General features: G+C 45.1%; 1 protein-coding gene across 1 annotated transcript in view; it reads left to right on the forward strand.

Moving 5' to 3' along the window:
• Positions 1 to 367: 367 nt before the first annotated feature.
• The window catches only part of LOC126235010 (uncharacterized), a 32,337-nt gene continuing 16,058 nt past the window's right edge, over positions 368 to 16,646 (forward strand). Inside the window, exon 1 of the mRNA XM_049943745.1 lies at positions 368 to 948. Coding sequence (XP_049799702.1) covers positions 368 to 948 — 581 coding nt within the window. The remainder of the gene's footprint in view (positions 949 to 16,646) is intronic.

Consider the following 16,646-nt stretch of genomic DNA (forward strand, 5'->3'; position numbering starts at 1 on the left):
GCGAACCTTGCAAAGGTCCAGAGTTCGAGTCTCGGTCGGGCACACAGTTTTAATCTGCCAGGAAGTTTGATATCAGCGCACACTCCGCTGCAGAGTGAAAATCTCATTCTGGAAGATATAGAATGTTAAAAACGTTAGTTTTATTTTAAAAAAAGCTTTTAAGATTTTTCACATAGAAAAGTTTGGAGGCATTACTTTTCAACACGCCCTTGTATCTTACATTCCTAATAACCTTCAAATAAATATTTTTGGGAACATGCCTATACTCGGACTTCCAATAATTTGGACTGGATATGGCCCCAAGCTGTCCGAATAAGTGAGCTACTGACAGTAATCGGTAATGTTGGTGTCGCGTGCGCAGGTGACTATGGCGTGCCTGCACGCCAGCGCGGCACAGGACCCCCTGTTCGTGCTGCGCCGCGTCCCGCCCTCCTCCACCGAGCCGCCGGCCAGGGGCAGGGCGCGCGTGCTGGTCTCCAAGACCGCCAGGGGCCCCGCGGCCGCCCCCACCGCAGCGTCTACGCTTCCGCCGCCGCCCCCACCGCCGCCGCTGGTAATCCTGCCCGACCAGCCGGCAGAGCCCGCGCACGTTCCGCACCGCTTCGCAGTGCACCAGAGGGCGCCCACCTCGACGTCGGCGCCACCGCGCACGCCCCCGTCGCCGCCCCCACCACCTCCGAGGCTCAGACTGCCGGAGCAGCCGGAGGAGGCGACGCCCGTGCTGCGGCGCTTCGGGCACCAGTCCAGGGGGCAGCCCTCCACCCCCGCGACGACGGCGGCGCCGCTGCCGCCTCCGCCACCCCCACCGGCCCTCCTCCCTCAGCCGGCAGAGGTCGTCCTGCCCGCGGCGCCGCCCCACCGCTTCTCGCAAGAGCGCTCGACCCCTAAGCCGCTGCCAGCACCCATCGTGTTGCCTCAGCAGCCCGTTAGGAAGATCACACCTGACGTGTGAGTATCTGCAGAATATGCTACCGAGCCATGACTTTTATAACAAAGTTTCCGCACAAAACACACCATGTTTCTTAATTAGTTATACAAACGTAACCTTTAACTCTCGAGCGTGGTGGCGCAGTAGTTAGCACACTGGACTCGCATTCGCGAGGACGACATTCAAAGACCGGCCGGTGTGGCCGAGCGGTTCTAGGCGCTTCAGTCTGGAACCGCGCGACCGCTACGGTCGCAGGTTCGAATCCTGCCTCGGGCATGGATGTTTGTGATGTCCTTAGGTTAGTTAGTTTTAAGTAGTTCTAAGTTCTAGGGGACTGATGACCTCAGATGTTAAGTCTCATAGAGCTCAGAGCCATTTGAGCCATTCAAACCCGCGTCCAGCCATCCTCATTTAGGGTTGGGTTTGAGGTGTCAGGTCAGACGGGTGTTCTGAACACAATTTCGACACAAAGCAGCTCAATAGGCTGTGGAGTGGAAGAGGTAGGCTAGCAATAGAACAGTGCATCACCATTACTAGACACTCATTTATTGAACACATAAGTCAGGTATTACCCAAAAGGAACAATCAGTACAAATTACAAATTAATATTCTTTTCCTTTAAGTCACTCATACATTTAAACAGGCAAATAGCAATCATTTAACTGAAAGCCTTTAAAGAAGGCAAGATTAGAAAATTTGATTGATGAGTTAAAATCATATTTAAATAGGCTCTGACCGAGTACATATTTTAAAACTAAATACTTCCTTTAAGGAACCAGCGATCAAAATTAATTACATAATCCTCAACAACCATACTACATCCAAGACATTTAAGATTAAACAGTAATATATAACATCATAGAGCTGCAGTCCCAAGTTTTAAGCAGCACGTTTCAGATGGACTGCACTGCAACAGTACAATACAAGTCCCTCAGAGGATCTCTCCACGCAGGAAGTTATTTCCGCAATCGACAAAATATCAACATCATTCCATGTACAGACCTAAAACAAACTAAAAGCTCTCTTAAGTTTGGTACAGTTAATTCCCTTTCAACATAACATACATCACAAGTCTCGCCCTAGGACGGCACCGACACCCCGCAATTTAGCACGCGAAAAACTACAGCGATGCACTCATCACGTATCCTTACAAAATCCAAGAACAGAGAGCCGGCTCCCCAATAGCGGAACATTTAACCACGCGCAGCGTGCGGGTTTGCGGGATGCTGATCTCGCCCTTAACCTCAACACCAGTTCAAATACTAGTCAGCCTACAATCTTGAACCACCATACACATTCCTTCAGTTACTGCATAGAAAGCCAATGTGATAGGCAAACAGACCAGCATATGATAAAAGCTTAAGCAATTTCCTTACTAGACAACCCTTATGAATAGTAGCCGTAATTTTTTTTTAAACGTGAGCGCACCCACAATCAAAAGACAAACAACGCCAATCATAAGGACAGTAGCACATAAGCAAGTAGCAATGGTAACTTCTACTTAGATTAGCTACAAATCAGCGCGTGATTTAACACACCAGAGAACAGTCTTTACAACATAACCATAAATACAATAGCAAATTACTCACACGTGTACTCCCCCACGATTTCGATTCGCAAAGCCATAGATAAAACATGGAGAACGTATCACTTAGACCAACTTAATGGTGCTCCCTCAGTTACCCCAAATAACTGACTCCCTTAGTTGCAGCCGGCCGGAGTGGCCGAGCGATTCTAGGCGCTTCAGTCTGGAACCGCGCGACCGCTACGGTCGCAGGTTCGAATCCTGCCTCGGGCATGGATGTGTGTGATGTCCTTAGGTTAGTTAGGTTTAAATAGTTCTAAGTTCTAGGGGACTGATGACCTCAGCAGTTAAGTCCCATAATGCTCAGAGCCATTTGAACCATCCCTTAGTTGCACAGCAAAGAACCAGACCTAATGAAACCACCACAGTTTTCGCCTCTAAATTGTCACAGTACAAGTGAGGCTCAATCAAAAATATAATTTTACATCACCAGTTCCCATATAGGCAATACAAGCGCCTGATTTTCATCCGTTCATAACGGCAGGCAGCAACATCGTACGGAAAGGGCGTAGACACAAGCTCTTAGCAATTCTCTTCTCCGAAAGCAGCCACCGCAACTCTCGGTAACCACTGGGACATCCAATGGAAAAATCGTTGCTCCTTCATACAAATTACAGGACGCCCGCTTCCCGCTGCTTGCTACGGCGCCTTCCGTTCAGAGCCAACTTGTATATCTCCATGCGATAGGTCCGGTCCCACACTCGCTGCGTCAACCCGACAACCGTCTTCCACCATGTCCCGGAGCACACCCCCCTACAGGACCTCGCCTCGATACTCCACGCATAGGCCCCAGACGGCGCTGCTTACCGCCCTGACCGTGGCAGGAAAGATAAACCACCAGAGTGGCACTATCGATATGAGCCGCCACGGCTCAGGGTTGCTTGGGGAAAGAGACCAAACTGCGGATTAGGGAAGAACGGCGAAGGAAGTCGGCCGTGCCCTTTCAAAGGAACCACCCCGGCATTTGCCTGGAGCTATTTAGGGAAATCACGGAAACCCTAAATCAGGATGGCCAGACGCGGGATTGAATCGTCGTCCTCCGAATGCGAGTCCACTGTGCTAACCGCTGCGCCACCTCGGTCGGTCCTGATTTAGGTTTCCCATGATTTCCCTCAATCGCTTCAGGAAAGTTCCGGGATGGTTCCTTTGAAAGGCCACGGCCTCCTTCCTTCCCCATTCTTCCCTAATCCGATGGGATCGATGACCTCGCTGTTTGGTCCCCTCCCCCGAATCAAACAACCAACCAACCAATCTAAACTTTAGTTTTGAAAAAGGTAAATAACTTATGGAAATGTTTGATACAGCACTGAATGCAGTATAGCTGTAAGTTTTACACTGAACAGCTAAATAAATTGGTACACCTGCTTGATATCGTGTAGGGCCCCCGCGAGCACGCCGAAGTGCCACAACACAACGTGGCATGGGCCTGACTAATGTCTGAAGTAGTACTGAAGTGGACTGACACCATGAATCCTGCAGGGCTGTCCATAAATATGTAAGAGTACGAAGGGGTGGAGATCTCTTCTGAACAGCTCGTTGCAAGGCATGCCAATAATGCTCATGTCTGGGAAGATTGGTGGCCAGCAGAACTGTTTAAAGTCAGAAGAGTGTTCCTGGAGCCACCCTGTAGCAATTCTGGACGTGTGCGATGTCGCATTGCCCTGCTGGAATTGCGCAAATCCGTCGGAATGTACAATGGACATGAATGGATGCAGGTGATCAGACAAGGGGCTTACGTACGTGTCACCTCTCAGAGTCGTATCTAGACGTATCAGGGGTCTCATACCACTCCAACTGCAAACGCCTCACAGAGCCTCCACCAGCTTGAACAGTCCCCTGCTTGAACAGTCTCCATACCCGCACACATCCATCCGCTCGATACAGTTTGAAATGAGACTCGTCCGACTAGGCAACATGTCTCCAGTGATCAACAATCCATTCGGTGTTGAGGCGAGGCGAAAAGAGTCCACGAGTGGGCCTTCGGCTCCGAAAGCCCATATCGATGATGTTTCGTTGAATGGTTCGCACACTGACACTTGTTGATGGTCCAGCACTGAAATCCATAGCAATTTGCGGAAGGGTTGCATTTCTGTCACGATGAACGAGTCTCTTCAGTCGTCGTTGTTCCAGTTCTTGCAGAACCTCTTTCCGGCCGTAGATTTGATGTTTTACCGGATTCCTGATATTCACGGTACATTTTTGAAATTGTCGTACGGGAAAATCCCCACTTCATCGCTACCTCGGAGATGCTGTGTCCCATCGCTCGAGCTCCAAATATAACACCACTTCAAACTCACTTCAAACTTGATAACCTGCCGTTGTAGTAGCAGTAACCGATCTAACAACTGCGCCAGACACTTGTTGTCTTATAGGCGTTGCCGACCGCAGCGCCGTATTCTGCCTGTTTACATATCTCTGTATTTGAAAACGCATGCCTACACCAGTTTCTCTGGCGCTTCAGTATCTACCAATGTTCTTTGGGCTACCTTCTGTAAGACGACAAATGTTCCCCTGTAGTTAATTTCCTGCCAAATCCTATGAAGCAAGTCTTGAAGAATGCTGACGACTGCTTGTCTTATTCGTTGTTGCACCTCGTCGACGATTCCCGGAAGCGGAGGAACAAACAGTCTGTCTTTAGTGTAACCCCATACGCAGAAAACCGTTGGCGTTAAATCAGGCCATGAGATTGATCCACCACGTCTATTCCAAGTCGGCATGTCACGACGAAGATACGAGACAACTTCACGATGATAATATGATGGCGCGCCATCTTGCTGGAAAATAAATCCTGTGACCGTATCCTGTTGTAACTGAGGCATTAGATAATGTTCAAGCGTGTCTCTGTTACAGTTAACACGGCAAAAAAGAAGGAACCGCAAATCTTGTAACAGCTTACAGCGAAAAAAAGCTTTTACTTTAGTCAAGTCCCGTATATGTTCGATTACGTGACGTGGTTTCTGCTCACCCCTTATCGGAACACTATGCCGATTCACTTTTACCGTAGGTATGGCAAGTGGCTCCGTGAACACAGTTTTATTAAGAAAATCATCGTCAGTCTGTATTTTGATAAACATTTCTACACAAAACTCAGCTCATTTCTCTTTGTCACTTTCACTTAACGCTTGCAACAGTTCCAGTTTGTAGGGTTTGAATGACAGGCGTTTCCGTAAAACTCCACACTGTAATACTAGGCTATTCAATTCTAAGCTGGCACGTCTTATTGATTAACCTGGACTACAAATGTAAGACTGCCGAACTTGTTCATTTGCTGCGTCAGAGACTGCTGTCCGACAGTGACCTGGAGACCTATGTGATACACAGCCATTTCGGTGAAACGATTGTATCAGTTAATAACCGGTTGCTTTGAGGTGGTGGGTTGTGATATTTAGTCCTGAATTGTCTTGAACTGTAGTAGCGGATTTGGATTCATGAAATCATAAACAACACTGCCCACGTTCCGCGCCGTCACACGACTCCATGATGACTGTTGTAATAGCTCATTAGCACATACCACGTAGCAGAATAAAACTTGAAGATATACTGTATTCTGTGCTGTATGAAACACATGTGTAAGTTATTTATGGCTTTCTCAGTTAAAGGCTAATTTATGAACACCCTGTAGTCATGACCCCCTCGGAAGAGCACACTGGACGCCTTGCAGAGCTGTAGACGGTGTGGAACTGCTACCTGACAGTCATGTGATCCTCCATAGCTGATTTCAGCTGCTGTGTTCACAAAATACACATGACACCCAACATAAAGACGGCCAGAAGAGGGTCCTCTATCACAGAAAGTAGGTGGCTTTATAAGCAGCCATCAACTGTTCAGCTCCATCACAGGGCAAACTAGACACGAACAGAAATTTAAGGAAACAAACATTAAGATACATTAGCAATAATTTCTTAACAAAAATTTTCATAATCTACTCCAGCTGAGAAATGTTCCTGTCGGAGCACAAAAAAGGATAATACGCTTCTCTTTAAAAGACTCTGACATAGAAGTAGGGAACCAGCTGCCTCAGTCCTCTTTTCACATTCCTCACCAAAAATTTTGGCATCCGAACGTATTCGCGGTCCTTTAACGCAGAACTTTCTGAATCATTTTCATAGAGTCTCTCTTTGTATTGAAGCCTTCATATTCAGCAGCTCCCTCCCACTGCCAATGTCTATGTATGTCTCCCTTCCACTGTCTCATTTTCTCCCATTGGCACTTTCTCGTCTTTGTCTCTCCCACTGCCACTGCTTTCATCCCTTTCTCACACACTGTCAACTTCTCTCTCGCTTTCACTGTCTCTCTGTAAACTGTCATTGTCTATGTCCCATTCTTTTTCTCTCCTATTGCCACTGTCTCTTTCTTTCTCGCTTACGGTCTGTTGTCTTTCTCTTCAGCCACCATTGTCTCCTCTCCACACATGTCCTTGGTGATGCTTTCCTCGGGGTTTTTACCTCTACACTGGGAAACTTTAATACGTGAGTGCAGGGGATTGGGGAAAGTGGGCATTTTTTCGTGCTGAAGTCTGCCGGTTCTCGCTTTTGCTCACACTGCTTCTGTCTCTATCCATCTCTCTTTCTCTTTTACTGCCACTGTGTCTTACTGACCATCAGTATCTCCTCTCTCTTTGGCTCCCAACGCTATTGTCTTCATCCATCTCTCTTCCTCTTTCACTGCCACTTTCTCTTTCCCTCCATTTCCGTCTCCTCTCTCTTTCTCTCCCACTGGCACTTGCACCTCTCTCTTCCATATCACTGTCTCTCTGCTACTCTCCATCTGCACAAAGATCTACGAATATGTTCGCATGCTAAAATTTTCTTTTATGTTAAATTTTTTAAAGAGAAACGTAGTAGTTTTTAACATTGCTTCGCGTCAGCAATCGTGAATAATTTAATGATTATAAAGAATCCACCTCGATTACAAATTGCAACCGGATGTCAACCTAGGTTTCGGCGCGGTTAACCACCCCTTCTTCGGAACACACTAAAACTACAAACTGCCTAAAGAGGCATGGTCCAACATTAATACAGAACGCCCAAAAGGGCAAAAGACTGGCATAATATGTAAAATAAACGGTACGTGTGTACCATGTCAATAGTTGTACTTAGCTCAAATGTCAGAAGTGTGCTTCCTCACCCCAGCCAACATTCGGTGGACCGCGGGCGGTTTGTAGTTTTAGTGTGTTCCGAAGAAGGCGTGGTTATCCGCGCCTAAACCTAGGTCAACATCCGGTTTCAATTTACAATCGAGGAGGATTCTTTATAATCATTAAAGAAACATAGTAGCCTTTTTTGTGCTCTGGCAGGAACATTTTCCGCTGGTTGCCTTCTTTTCCCTGCAAGAGCAGGGTGTACTGCTTATATAAACCTAATCTATAGGTCAGTAAAGTTTTGACAGTTTATTTATATACTTTGACACATTTATATCCTTTGACACAAGTAAACAACATATATATACACACAGTATAGGCCCACCCGGCTAGCCGCGCGGTCTAACGCGCTGCTTCCCAAGAGGTAAGGCATGCCGGTCCGCGGCACGAATCTGCCCGGCGGATTAGTGTCGAGGTCCGGTGTACCGGCCAGCCTGTGGATGGTTTTTAAGGCGGTTTTCCATTTGCCTCGGCGAATGCGGGCTGGTTCCCCTTCTTCCGTCTCAGTTACACTATGTCGGCAATTGCTGCGCAAACACTGCCTCCACGTACGCGTACATCATCATTACTCTACCATGCAAACATTTGGGGTTACACTCGTCTGGTATGAGACGTTCGCGGTGGGAGGGCCACTGGGTGCCGTACCGCACAGTAACCCTGGGTTCAGTGTGGGGAGGCAGTGGAGTGAGTGGACTGCTGTAGCCTGTTGTGGGGTTGTGAACCACTGAGGGCTATGGCGGGGACGAAGCCTCTCCGTCGTTCCATCTCTTCTGGATACTTTGTCCATCGATCACACAGTTCATCGAAAACACCCGGCTTACCGTTTGTAACTTACTTTGGGTATATTTGTACACGGGCAAAGTTCCCATTACACAGAGACAGCAATTATAAATCCTATTGGGGAAAAAATGCTGCCTAAAAACACAATTTGATGAACTCAGAACCCATGTGATGACCCTAGAACCCTTGTCTTGTGTTCACCACCTCAGTCAATATTACATTTACGCCTCAGACTGGATATTATGTACATATTTTACGTGACTAAGCACGGTAACTTTGAACCTCTGGATCTTGGTTAAAGGATAAGGAAAACGAAAAAACTTTCATGGTTCCCCGAGAATATCGTCTTAAAAACATACGGTGAAAATTCCAACGATTTGCCATGAATAGAAATTATTGAAGTGGCCATCCCTACAACTGGTACAAATGGTATGCAAAAAGAACGGTTTTCGTGTCTATCCCGACAACAGATACAGACTTTCGAAAACGGGAGAATGGTGTTCCTAGATAAATGTCTAAATGAAATACAGTTAAAATTTGAGGCATTTGCTATTATTAGTTATTTAGATAATTGTGACCCACGCTGCAAAAACGGCTAAAACTGCTTTTAGTGATTTTCCCCATAATTATGGTAAATTTGTATCTCTGGATCTCTAAACTAAACTCCGTCCGAACAGGTCTTGGAAGGCCCAACGATAACGACAGGCCGCTGTGTCATCCCCAGCTCATAGGAGTCACTGAATGCGGATATGGAGGGGCATGTGGTCAGCATACCGCTCTCCCGGCCGTATGTCAGATTCCGAGACCGCAGCCGCTACTTCTCAATCGAGTAGCTCCTCAGTTTGCCTCACAAGGGCTGAGTGCAACCCGCTTGGCCACACCGCTCGGTAGACCGGATTGTCACCGATGCAAGTGCTAGCCCAGCCCGACACCGCTTAACTTCGGTGATCTGACGGGAACCGGTGTTACCACTGTGGCAAGGCCGTTGGCATCTCTGGATATCGGTGGCGGATAATGGTATCGAAAAATGTTTCGAATTTCCCCGAGGATATCATCTTCAGAATACATGGTAAAAATTTCGAACATCTGCGACGAGTAGACATTATAGAAGTAGCCATCCCCATAATTGGTACTATTCGTGCCCAAAAATCATGATTTTTTGGGGTTTCCTCGGGAAACGCAAATAAACCAAGGTGCATTCATAAGCCACCTAAGGAAGACTCTAGACCACATTTAATACAAAAGAATGAATCGATTTTCTCAATTTTCCTGGACTGGAGGAAGTGTGTAATGTTTAAATTTTGACCCATTATCGAAGGATAGCTTCAACATGCCTGTCCTTCCGATAGGTATATAAATGGTAGTAAGGTCAAGGGCTATCCAAAATGCTTCACTCCTTATCTTTGTGATCAATAGAGCCTGACATATTATCCCCGTGAAAAATCGCATTTTCGCGCCCGTGTTTTTGGAACATATTGCTACCGTGCACTGTTGGGCACGGAACGATTGTTGAAACGCTAACCTGAAAACCGGTACCAGTTGCAGTGCAGTAGAGATGGGCAAACTGAAACACGTAGCTGTTTCGAAACAAATGAAACAGTACAATGTAATGTTTCGATACACTGTTTCGAAACAGTGAAACAGTTTGTGTTTTGTAATCTAATATCCCTACACATTTTATCATTTTGAATGTCTACTGTATAAGTATGTCCATATAAACACAAATGAGGTGCGAGAGCGCTAATCATATCGCAGAAAGTATGAAACTATCACTTAGGTGTGTTGGCAGTTTCGTATTTCCTGCAGCATATGCGCTGCTTCCGTGTCGTGTGACTTTCATACTTTTCAATTGGTTGAGGACAGCCATAGCTGAAGACAGAAGAACCACCACGAACGGAACTGGAGGTGGGAGCAAACTGCAGAAACAACGGATATGCTACTGGGATTCCCACATTCCGTTAATATGGGTAATACACCCATCCTGCTAATTTCCATGCACACAAAGGGAATCATTGTGGATAATAGGCACAGTGACTATAGACTCACAAATAATTCGAATAAATAACAAAATATAACAGAAAAAAATTTTGTGTTTCAAGGCGTTTCGAACCGTTACTATAAATTCACCATGCTTCCCAGCCCTTCCCGTTCACCATTACACTATCAGCGATATGTCAAACAGATTGCTTGCAATTATACCTACATCAACTTTATGTATATGTCTAATAACTGTCACTCTACGCCTTTTTTTATTCAAAATGTTATAGGCTTACTTGCGTTTCTTAATATGATTACTGCACATGAACCGAGAAGCGTATGTTATTAAAAAAGTTTAATTTAACTAAATGATTTTCACATATTTATTATTTTCAATGTGAATAGTATGCGTTGTTTTATTGTTTGGTTAGTGTTTACTAAGCAGATGTTATGCCATTTCGGAATAGGACAGTCAGCTAGAAACGAAGCTTTATTTTCGGATATCTTAAGCTTCACGCTATTGCCTGTCAAAAGATTTCGACACTTGAGAGTGTTTCATGAAGTGGTATGTTGTGTTTCAGTACCTGTGCCGAGCCCGAATCTCGTCCGACACAGAGCGGAATGAAACAGCTTTATTTTGAAACAACGATACAGTTTCTGTGTCTGGCTCGAGATCGAATCTGGTCCGGTTATCCGAGACGGGGGCGGAATGAAACACCACTGTTTCGTAACAGTGAACCACAGCCGTTCCGAAACACTGAAACAGTTCCACGTATCGATACACTGTATCGAAACATAGGAACAGTGGCCAAGTCTACAGTGCAGTAACAACACGAATTCGATTTTCATTATTCCGCGTAGTTATTGACCGAATTTAAAATGCTGTCATAATCTGCACTTTAGTACAATAAGACAAGTATTACAGTTGGAAACGTGTGTTTCTCTTGAGGGAGCGTAACTGGCGGCGAGCAAATACACAGACTCAATTCATTCAGTATTTGGGAATGAAAGCACTTAGCGACTTCCAGCGACGATTAACATAATTACTAACCTTTACGAAACTTTTTCTCGCTGACATCCCCCACTAAACGATGAAGGGAAAGAAGCTTATTGCTTACTACATTTTCGCTATTCCTAAAGTAAATCTCCAGACTCAACAATGACAATTTAATTTTTTACTTCTTTACTACTGATTGTATTCGCAGCACTCTTTTCCTACACTATCTGCATGTATGACTTAATCTACATGTAAAATTATATCATTGTACGATAAATAGTTCAGAAGATATGACGTCATAAAGATTGTGATATATGAAAAACTAGCTTTTGCTTTAAATGGAGGAAAATAACCCACTTTATATTCATACAGTGTTTCGTAATGACAGCAGTTAGCGACTTCCAAGAGCTTTTAAGTATAATTTCAAACCTTTCCTTTTCTCGCTTACATGCTTAAAAGCAAATATTTAACACATTAACTCATCTGTAAGGTAATTAAGCGTTTGAAGCTGTTTTGTATGTGGGAGTTTGACTCTATAAAGCAACCATGGGGAACCTTTTTTTTTATTCAGAAATAGTTACAACAACATTATGAAATTGCTTATTATAGTGACACAGGCCTAAAAGACAATCTTCTACATTACTGGAAGCCTTTGCGAAAACAAAACATTTCTTGAAAGTGATGTTCGTCGTTTGATCGTACGTGTTTTTCATAGATCAGATTGTCTCTCGTTTTTCAATGTTCTGAATCGCATCATCGAAAATTGGAGTTCACATGACGGTTCTTCTGAGGAAGTTGGCGTGTGTATCACAGCAATTGTAGATGCGTAGTAGCTTGTGATGTGGGTCGGAGACATACGTCCAAAAATCTCCTTCGCTCCTTTCTTTACTGGACAGTAGGTACAATACCGCGTGTCCCTTCAACCTGTTTACGGCATTGTTCTTCGAAACGGGGTATAGTTCTTCTTCCGGGTATAAAAGGCACGTTGGCGTTATCAAATACGGTGATTTTCTCTGCATAGTTGCTAATTTTTTTCTGATTGACAACCATATGTTATTTGCATTTCCACAGACAAATTGATGTCCATCTGTGTCAATCAGGTTGCAAGTGGTACACAAAGGGGAATCCGCCAGATGAATGGAATGTAGTCTGGAGTTCGTTGGAAATTTCTTATTCACAAAATAATACCACAATGACAGCACTTTTATGGTAAATACAGGTGGTGTATGTTCCTCCAGATATCATGCCAAGAGTGACTGACGTATTTTTCTTCTATGATGTTCTTAGTCTGAAAGTTCATTAAGTTTTGGTAGATTTTCTTGACTTTGATGACATCTCTCTCGGGTGTTCCCAGTCTAATGTAGCTTTATTCTACGAAGAAATGTTGTAAGTAGTAAAGTTCATTTGGGATGTGGTGAACGTCTGTTGGGGCGTCCTGACTGGCCAGCGCTATTTCATTTAACAGAAATGCGGCAACGCTATAACTAACCGCTTCCACAGTTTGCATGTTTTACAGGCATACAATACTTGTGCTTTATTGTACACGTCTGTAAGATTCAATCCACCGTTGTCAGTCGGTAGAGTCAACGTTTGGTATTTTGAAGATGTGGCCGCGGCTGACGAAGTGGCCAAAAGCAGCCAAAATCCTGTTCGCCACTTCCCTCGGCATTGGCAGGGCTTGGGCCACGTAACTTAATTTAGAGGATAAACAGATGTTCACGAGAGCTACTCTTTGTATTTCATCGAGAGTACGGCAATTGTGCTGACGTTTACAGGCACAGATGGTGGTGAGGAGTCTTCTGCAATTAACTGCGATGGTCTGCCGGGTATTCCTAGTGTATTCTGTCCCAAGACATGTCATGGTGACAGTATCCTTCATTGGTCCATGAATGGGAACTCCTAATCCACTTCCAATATTCATTGAGCCAGACTTATTTCTATTCAGTTTCGCACCAGATACTAGTTCATATTTCCTTATTATGCCGAGTGCTTTCATTGTCTCATCGTTGTCTTTGACAACAAATGCAACGTCATAGGCATGAGCCCTGCAGACAATCCTACAGCAGCGTGTAGTGTGTCCAAGGAAGTTGTGGCTCAGGCGGAAAAGTAATGGCTCGATTGCTGTTGCAAAGAGTGACATAGACATCGTTCTCCCTTGTCACACCGAACCTTTCATAGCAGTGGGCCTACTGTATTGACCGTTTACCATAATTGTCGATGTTGGCTTTTGCAGAAAATTTGTAATAATGCCAATAAAATATTGCGGAAAGTTCATGGTACGCATGGTGTGAAAAAGATAAGCATGATCGACTCTATCGAACGCTTTCTCAAAGTCCAATGATACGATGGCGCACTTTATTTTACAGGCTGCAACAATGGAAATAATATCTCTGTAGTCGCACAGTGTGTGGTACATGGACTTGTTTTTTCGTACGCTCGATTGATATGATCCAGTGACTGTGTTCAGTACTGATTTTAATCTTTCATTAATGATGCGGACAAATATTTTATAGTCAGAGCTTAGGAGAGTGACAGGCCTGAAATTTGTTACTGACTTTCCTGCAGGATCTTTCGGGACTAGAACTATGGTTCCTTCTAGGAAGTCGTGCTGGGCGCCGTTGGCGGGATTCATTAGTTCGTTACAGATACACGTTAATTTGGGAATCAATAGCCTTCTAAACATTTGATAAAACTCCGCCGGAATGCCATCAGGCCCGGAAGACTTGTTTTTCGTGCTTCGTGCTATAGCGTCTGCGACTTCTTCTTCTGTAATTTGAGTTAACAGGTTGTTTGCTTCTACCGGGTCGAGCCTGCGTGTTAATCGCGTCATGAAGTCATTGACCGCCGGGATACCCGTTGTCGTATTGCCTAATAACTCTGTGAAGTATTTGTGAATTTCGTTCTTGATGTCACTTTGCTGTGTCAGTAATCTGCCGTCAGAAGACCTTAGTTCGGTTATTATTTTCCCACGTTGCCCCTTCCTCTCATTGATCACACGATATATAGATGTTCGTTCTCCTTGTACGGCATCGTGAAGTCTTGCTCTTACTTGATGGCCTTACAGCTGTTTCCGTTTCAGTCCGAGAAGTTTAGCCTGAATTCGTTTTATTTCCATATAGTTGGCAATTACTGACACATCAGATTGGTACAGGTCACGAAGGACTTAGAATTAATATTCTACCGTCCGTTTTTGCCAAGCGTTTTTCTCGCGGGAGTAATTCATCAGCGATTTTCTTATCGCAGGTTTCACACATTTCATCCACCATGTCAGTGCCGAGGTATATGAAGTGAATTTGTTATCGCACGCGTTCCATACGTTATTAAATATTTCATGGCATTCAAGGTCTATTAGGTGTTCCTCGTTCAACTTTCACAAGCTTCGTCCTCTGTACGTTTCTTGCCGTTTTAGGTTCATGGTACGTATGGTATGGAGCGTGATCCGAAAAGATAGTGTGCCGTAACTCTGTCTGAAGGACATGCATTTTCAGGTCGACTGTTACATAGATCCTGTCGATGCGACTAGAGGAATGATTCGTAATATGAGTGAAACCGAGCAATGCACCGTTCTTGAGCTCTCAGGTGTCAACCAAGCGGAGTTTTGTAGTTACGGCTCCGAGTTCTGCACAGTTATTAAAATGCGGCGTCTGGTCTCTTGGAGACGGCACACAATTATAGTCACCTCCATAAATGGTATGCTCGTAGCGGCCACCAAAAAGGGGAATCATATCATATTTATAAAATTCAGCTCTTCGCCTCCTGTACCCGGTGCCAGATGATGCATAGATATTTATAAAACGAGCACTGTGAGTGGTGCCTGCTAGACCCCTGGCGTTTGCCAGTTTCTCGACATCTTTGACGATGATACCGTCTTTGGTGATTATCGCCGTTCCGAGGTCACGGTTGTTCTCTGGATTTACGACTGCAGTATAGCCTGTGATGGCGTCCAGTCTAATAACTTATTTCTTGTAACATAATAACATCAATATCGGCGGCATAGAGCATATCTTGCAAGTTCTTAAGGTTTAATTCGCTACGGATCTTGTTTAGATTCAACGTCCCGATTCTATAAGCTTGTAATGAAGTCGTGATTAATTAAGTATACATGTCGTTATGGCCCACTGTCGACGAATCCTAAGGTTTACCATGTAGTGGACGAGACGACGTCTCGTCCCTCATTTGGTTGTCTTTCTACACAGGAATCTTTCCTCCTGGTAGGCGTGACACTTCCTTCATTTCCTCGTCTGCGGGAAATTCTTCAATGTCATCTGCCCAGCTTCTCGTATCACTGCGTTGAGACAACTCTATCTCTGGCCTCCGTTGGGTTGGAGTCCTGTTCTTCGTTTCCTTACTTGTGGACCGTTTCGTTTCGTCATCCTGTTGCGTCTGCGTTTTCATTTTTCGAAAGTTGTCTTTCCCCACTGTGTGCGGGGTCTGTGGGTCTCCTTCAAAATAGATAGATTGTATGCCACTGATTTTGCGACCGATTTGTTGTGCCTTTTCACGCACTGATTGTACCTTTTGGAGAGCGTCAGGTGGATCTACCCTCCGTTTGTTATGACTTTTGGGAGAAGATCCGGATTTCTGTCGCTCCTCATTCTCGGAAGCCGTTCTGGAATCTTGTGCAGCATCCTCGCTGTACATCTTGTTCAAAAGTCCCGCCACTTTCGGAAAGACATCCTGCTTCTGTGATGGGCTCCGCTTCAGGCGACGGAACGACAGTCGTTACTTCAGTAGAGCTAATGGATCACTAACAAGCTTTGGTCATCGTCATTTCTGTCGCCACTGCTAACCACTGCGAAACTCGATGTCGTAGCAGTGTGGCCACGGGTGGCCGTAGCATATGTCACTGGTAAGGTCGTCATCGTCATGGGTAGGACTGCTTCCCCCGCCGGTAACTTCGTCACTCTCCTCTGTATACATTCGGAACGTACGTGTCCAGTCTGTCCACAGCCTGAGCAAATGGTTCAAATGGCTCTGAGCACTATGGGACTTCAGTTCTGAGGTCATCAGTCCCATAGAACTTAGAACTGCTTAAACCTAAGGACATCACAGACATCCATGCCCGAGGCAGGATTCGAACCTGCGACCGTAGCGCCTAGAACCGCACGGCCACCCCGGCCGGCCAGCCTGAGCAAGTACGCTGCTGTCCGTCATACATCACAACAGCTCTATAACCGCGTACGTAAACATTCGAGGGAATGTGCTGCTGAAGATCTATTTTTTATTTGCTTGACACCAT

This window comes from Schistocerca nitens, chromosome 2 (assembly GCF_023898315.1).
Source record: "Schistocerca nitens isolate TAMUIC-IGC-003100 chromosome 2, iqSchNite1.1, whole genome shotgun sequence".
NCBI classification, from domain to species: domain Eukaryota; kingdom Metazoa; phylum Arthropoda; class Insecta; order Orthoptera; family Acrididae; genus Schistocerca; species Schistocerca nitens.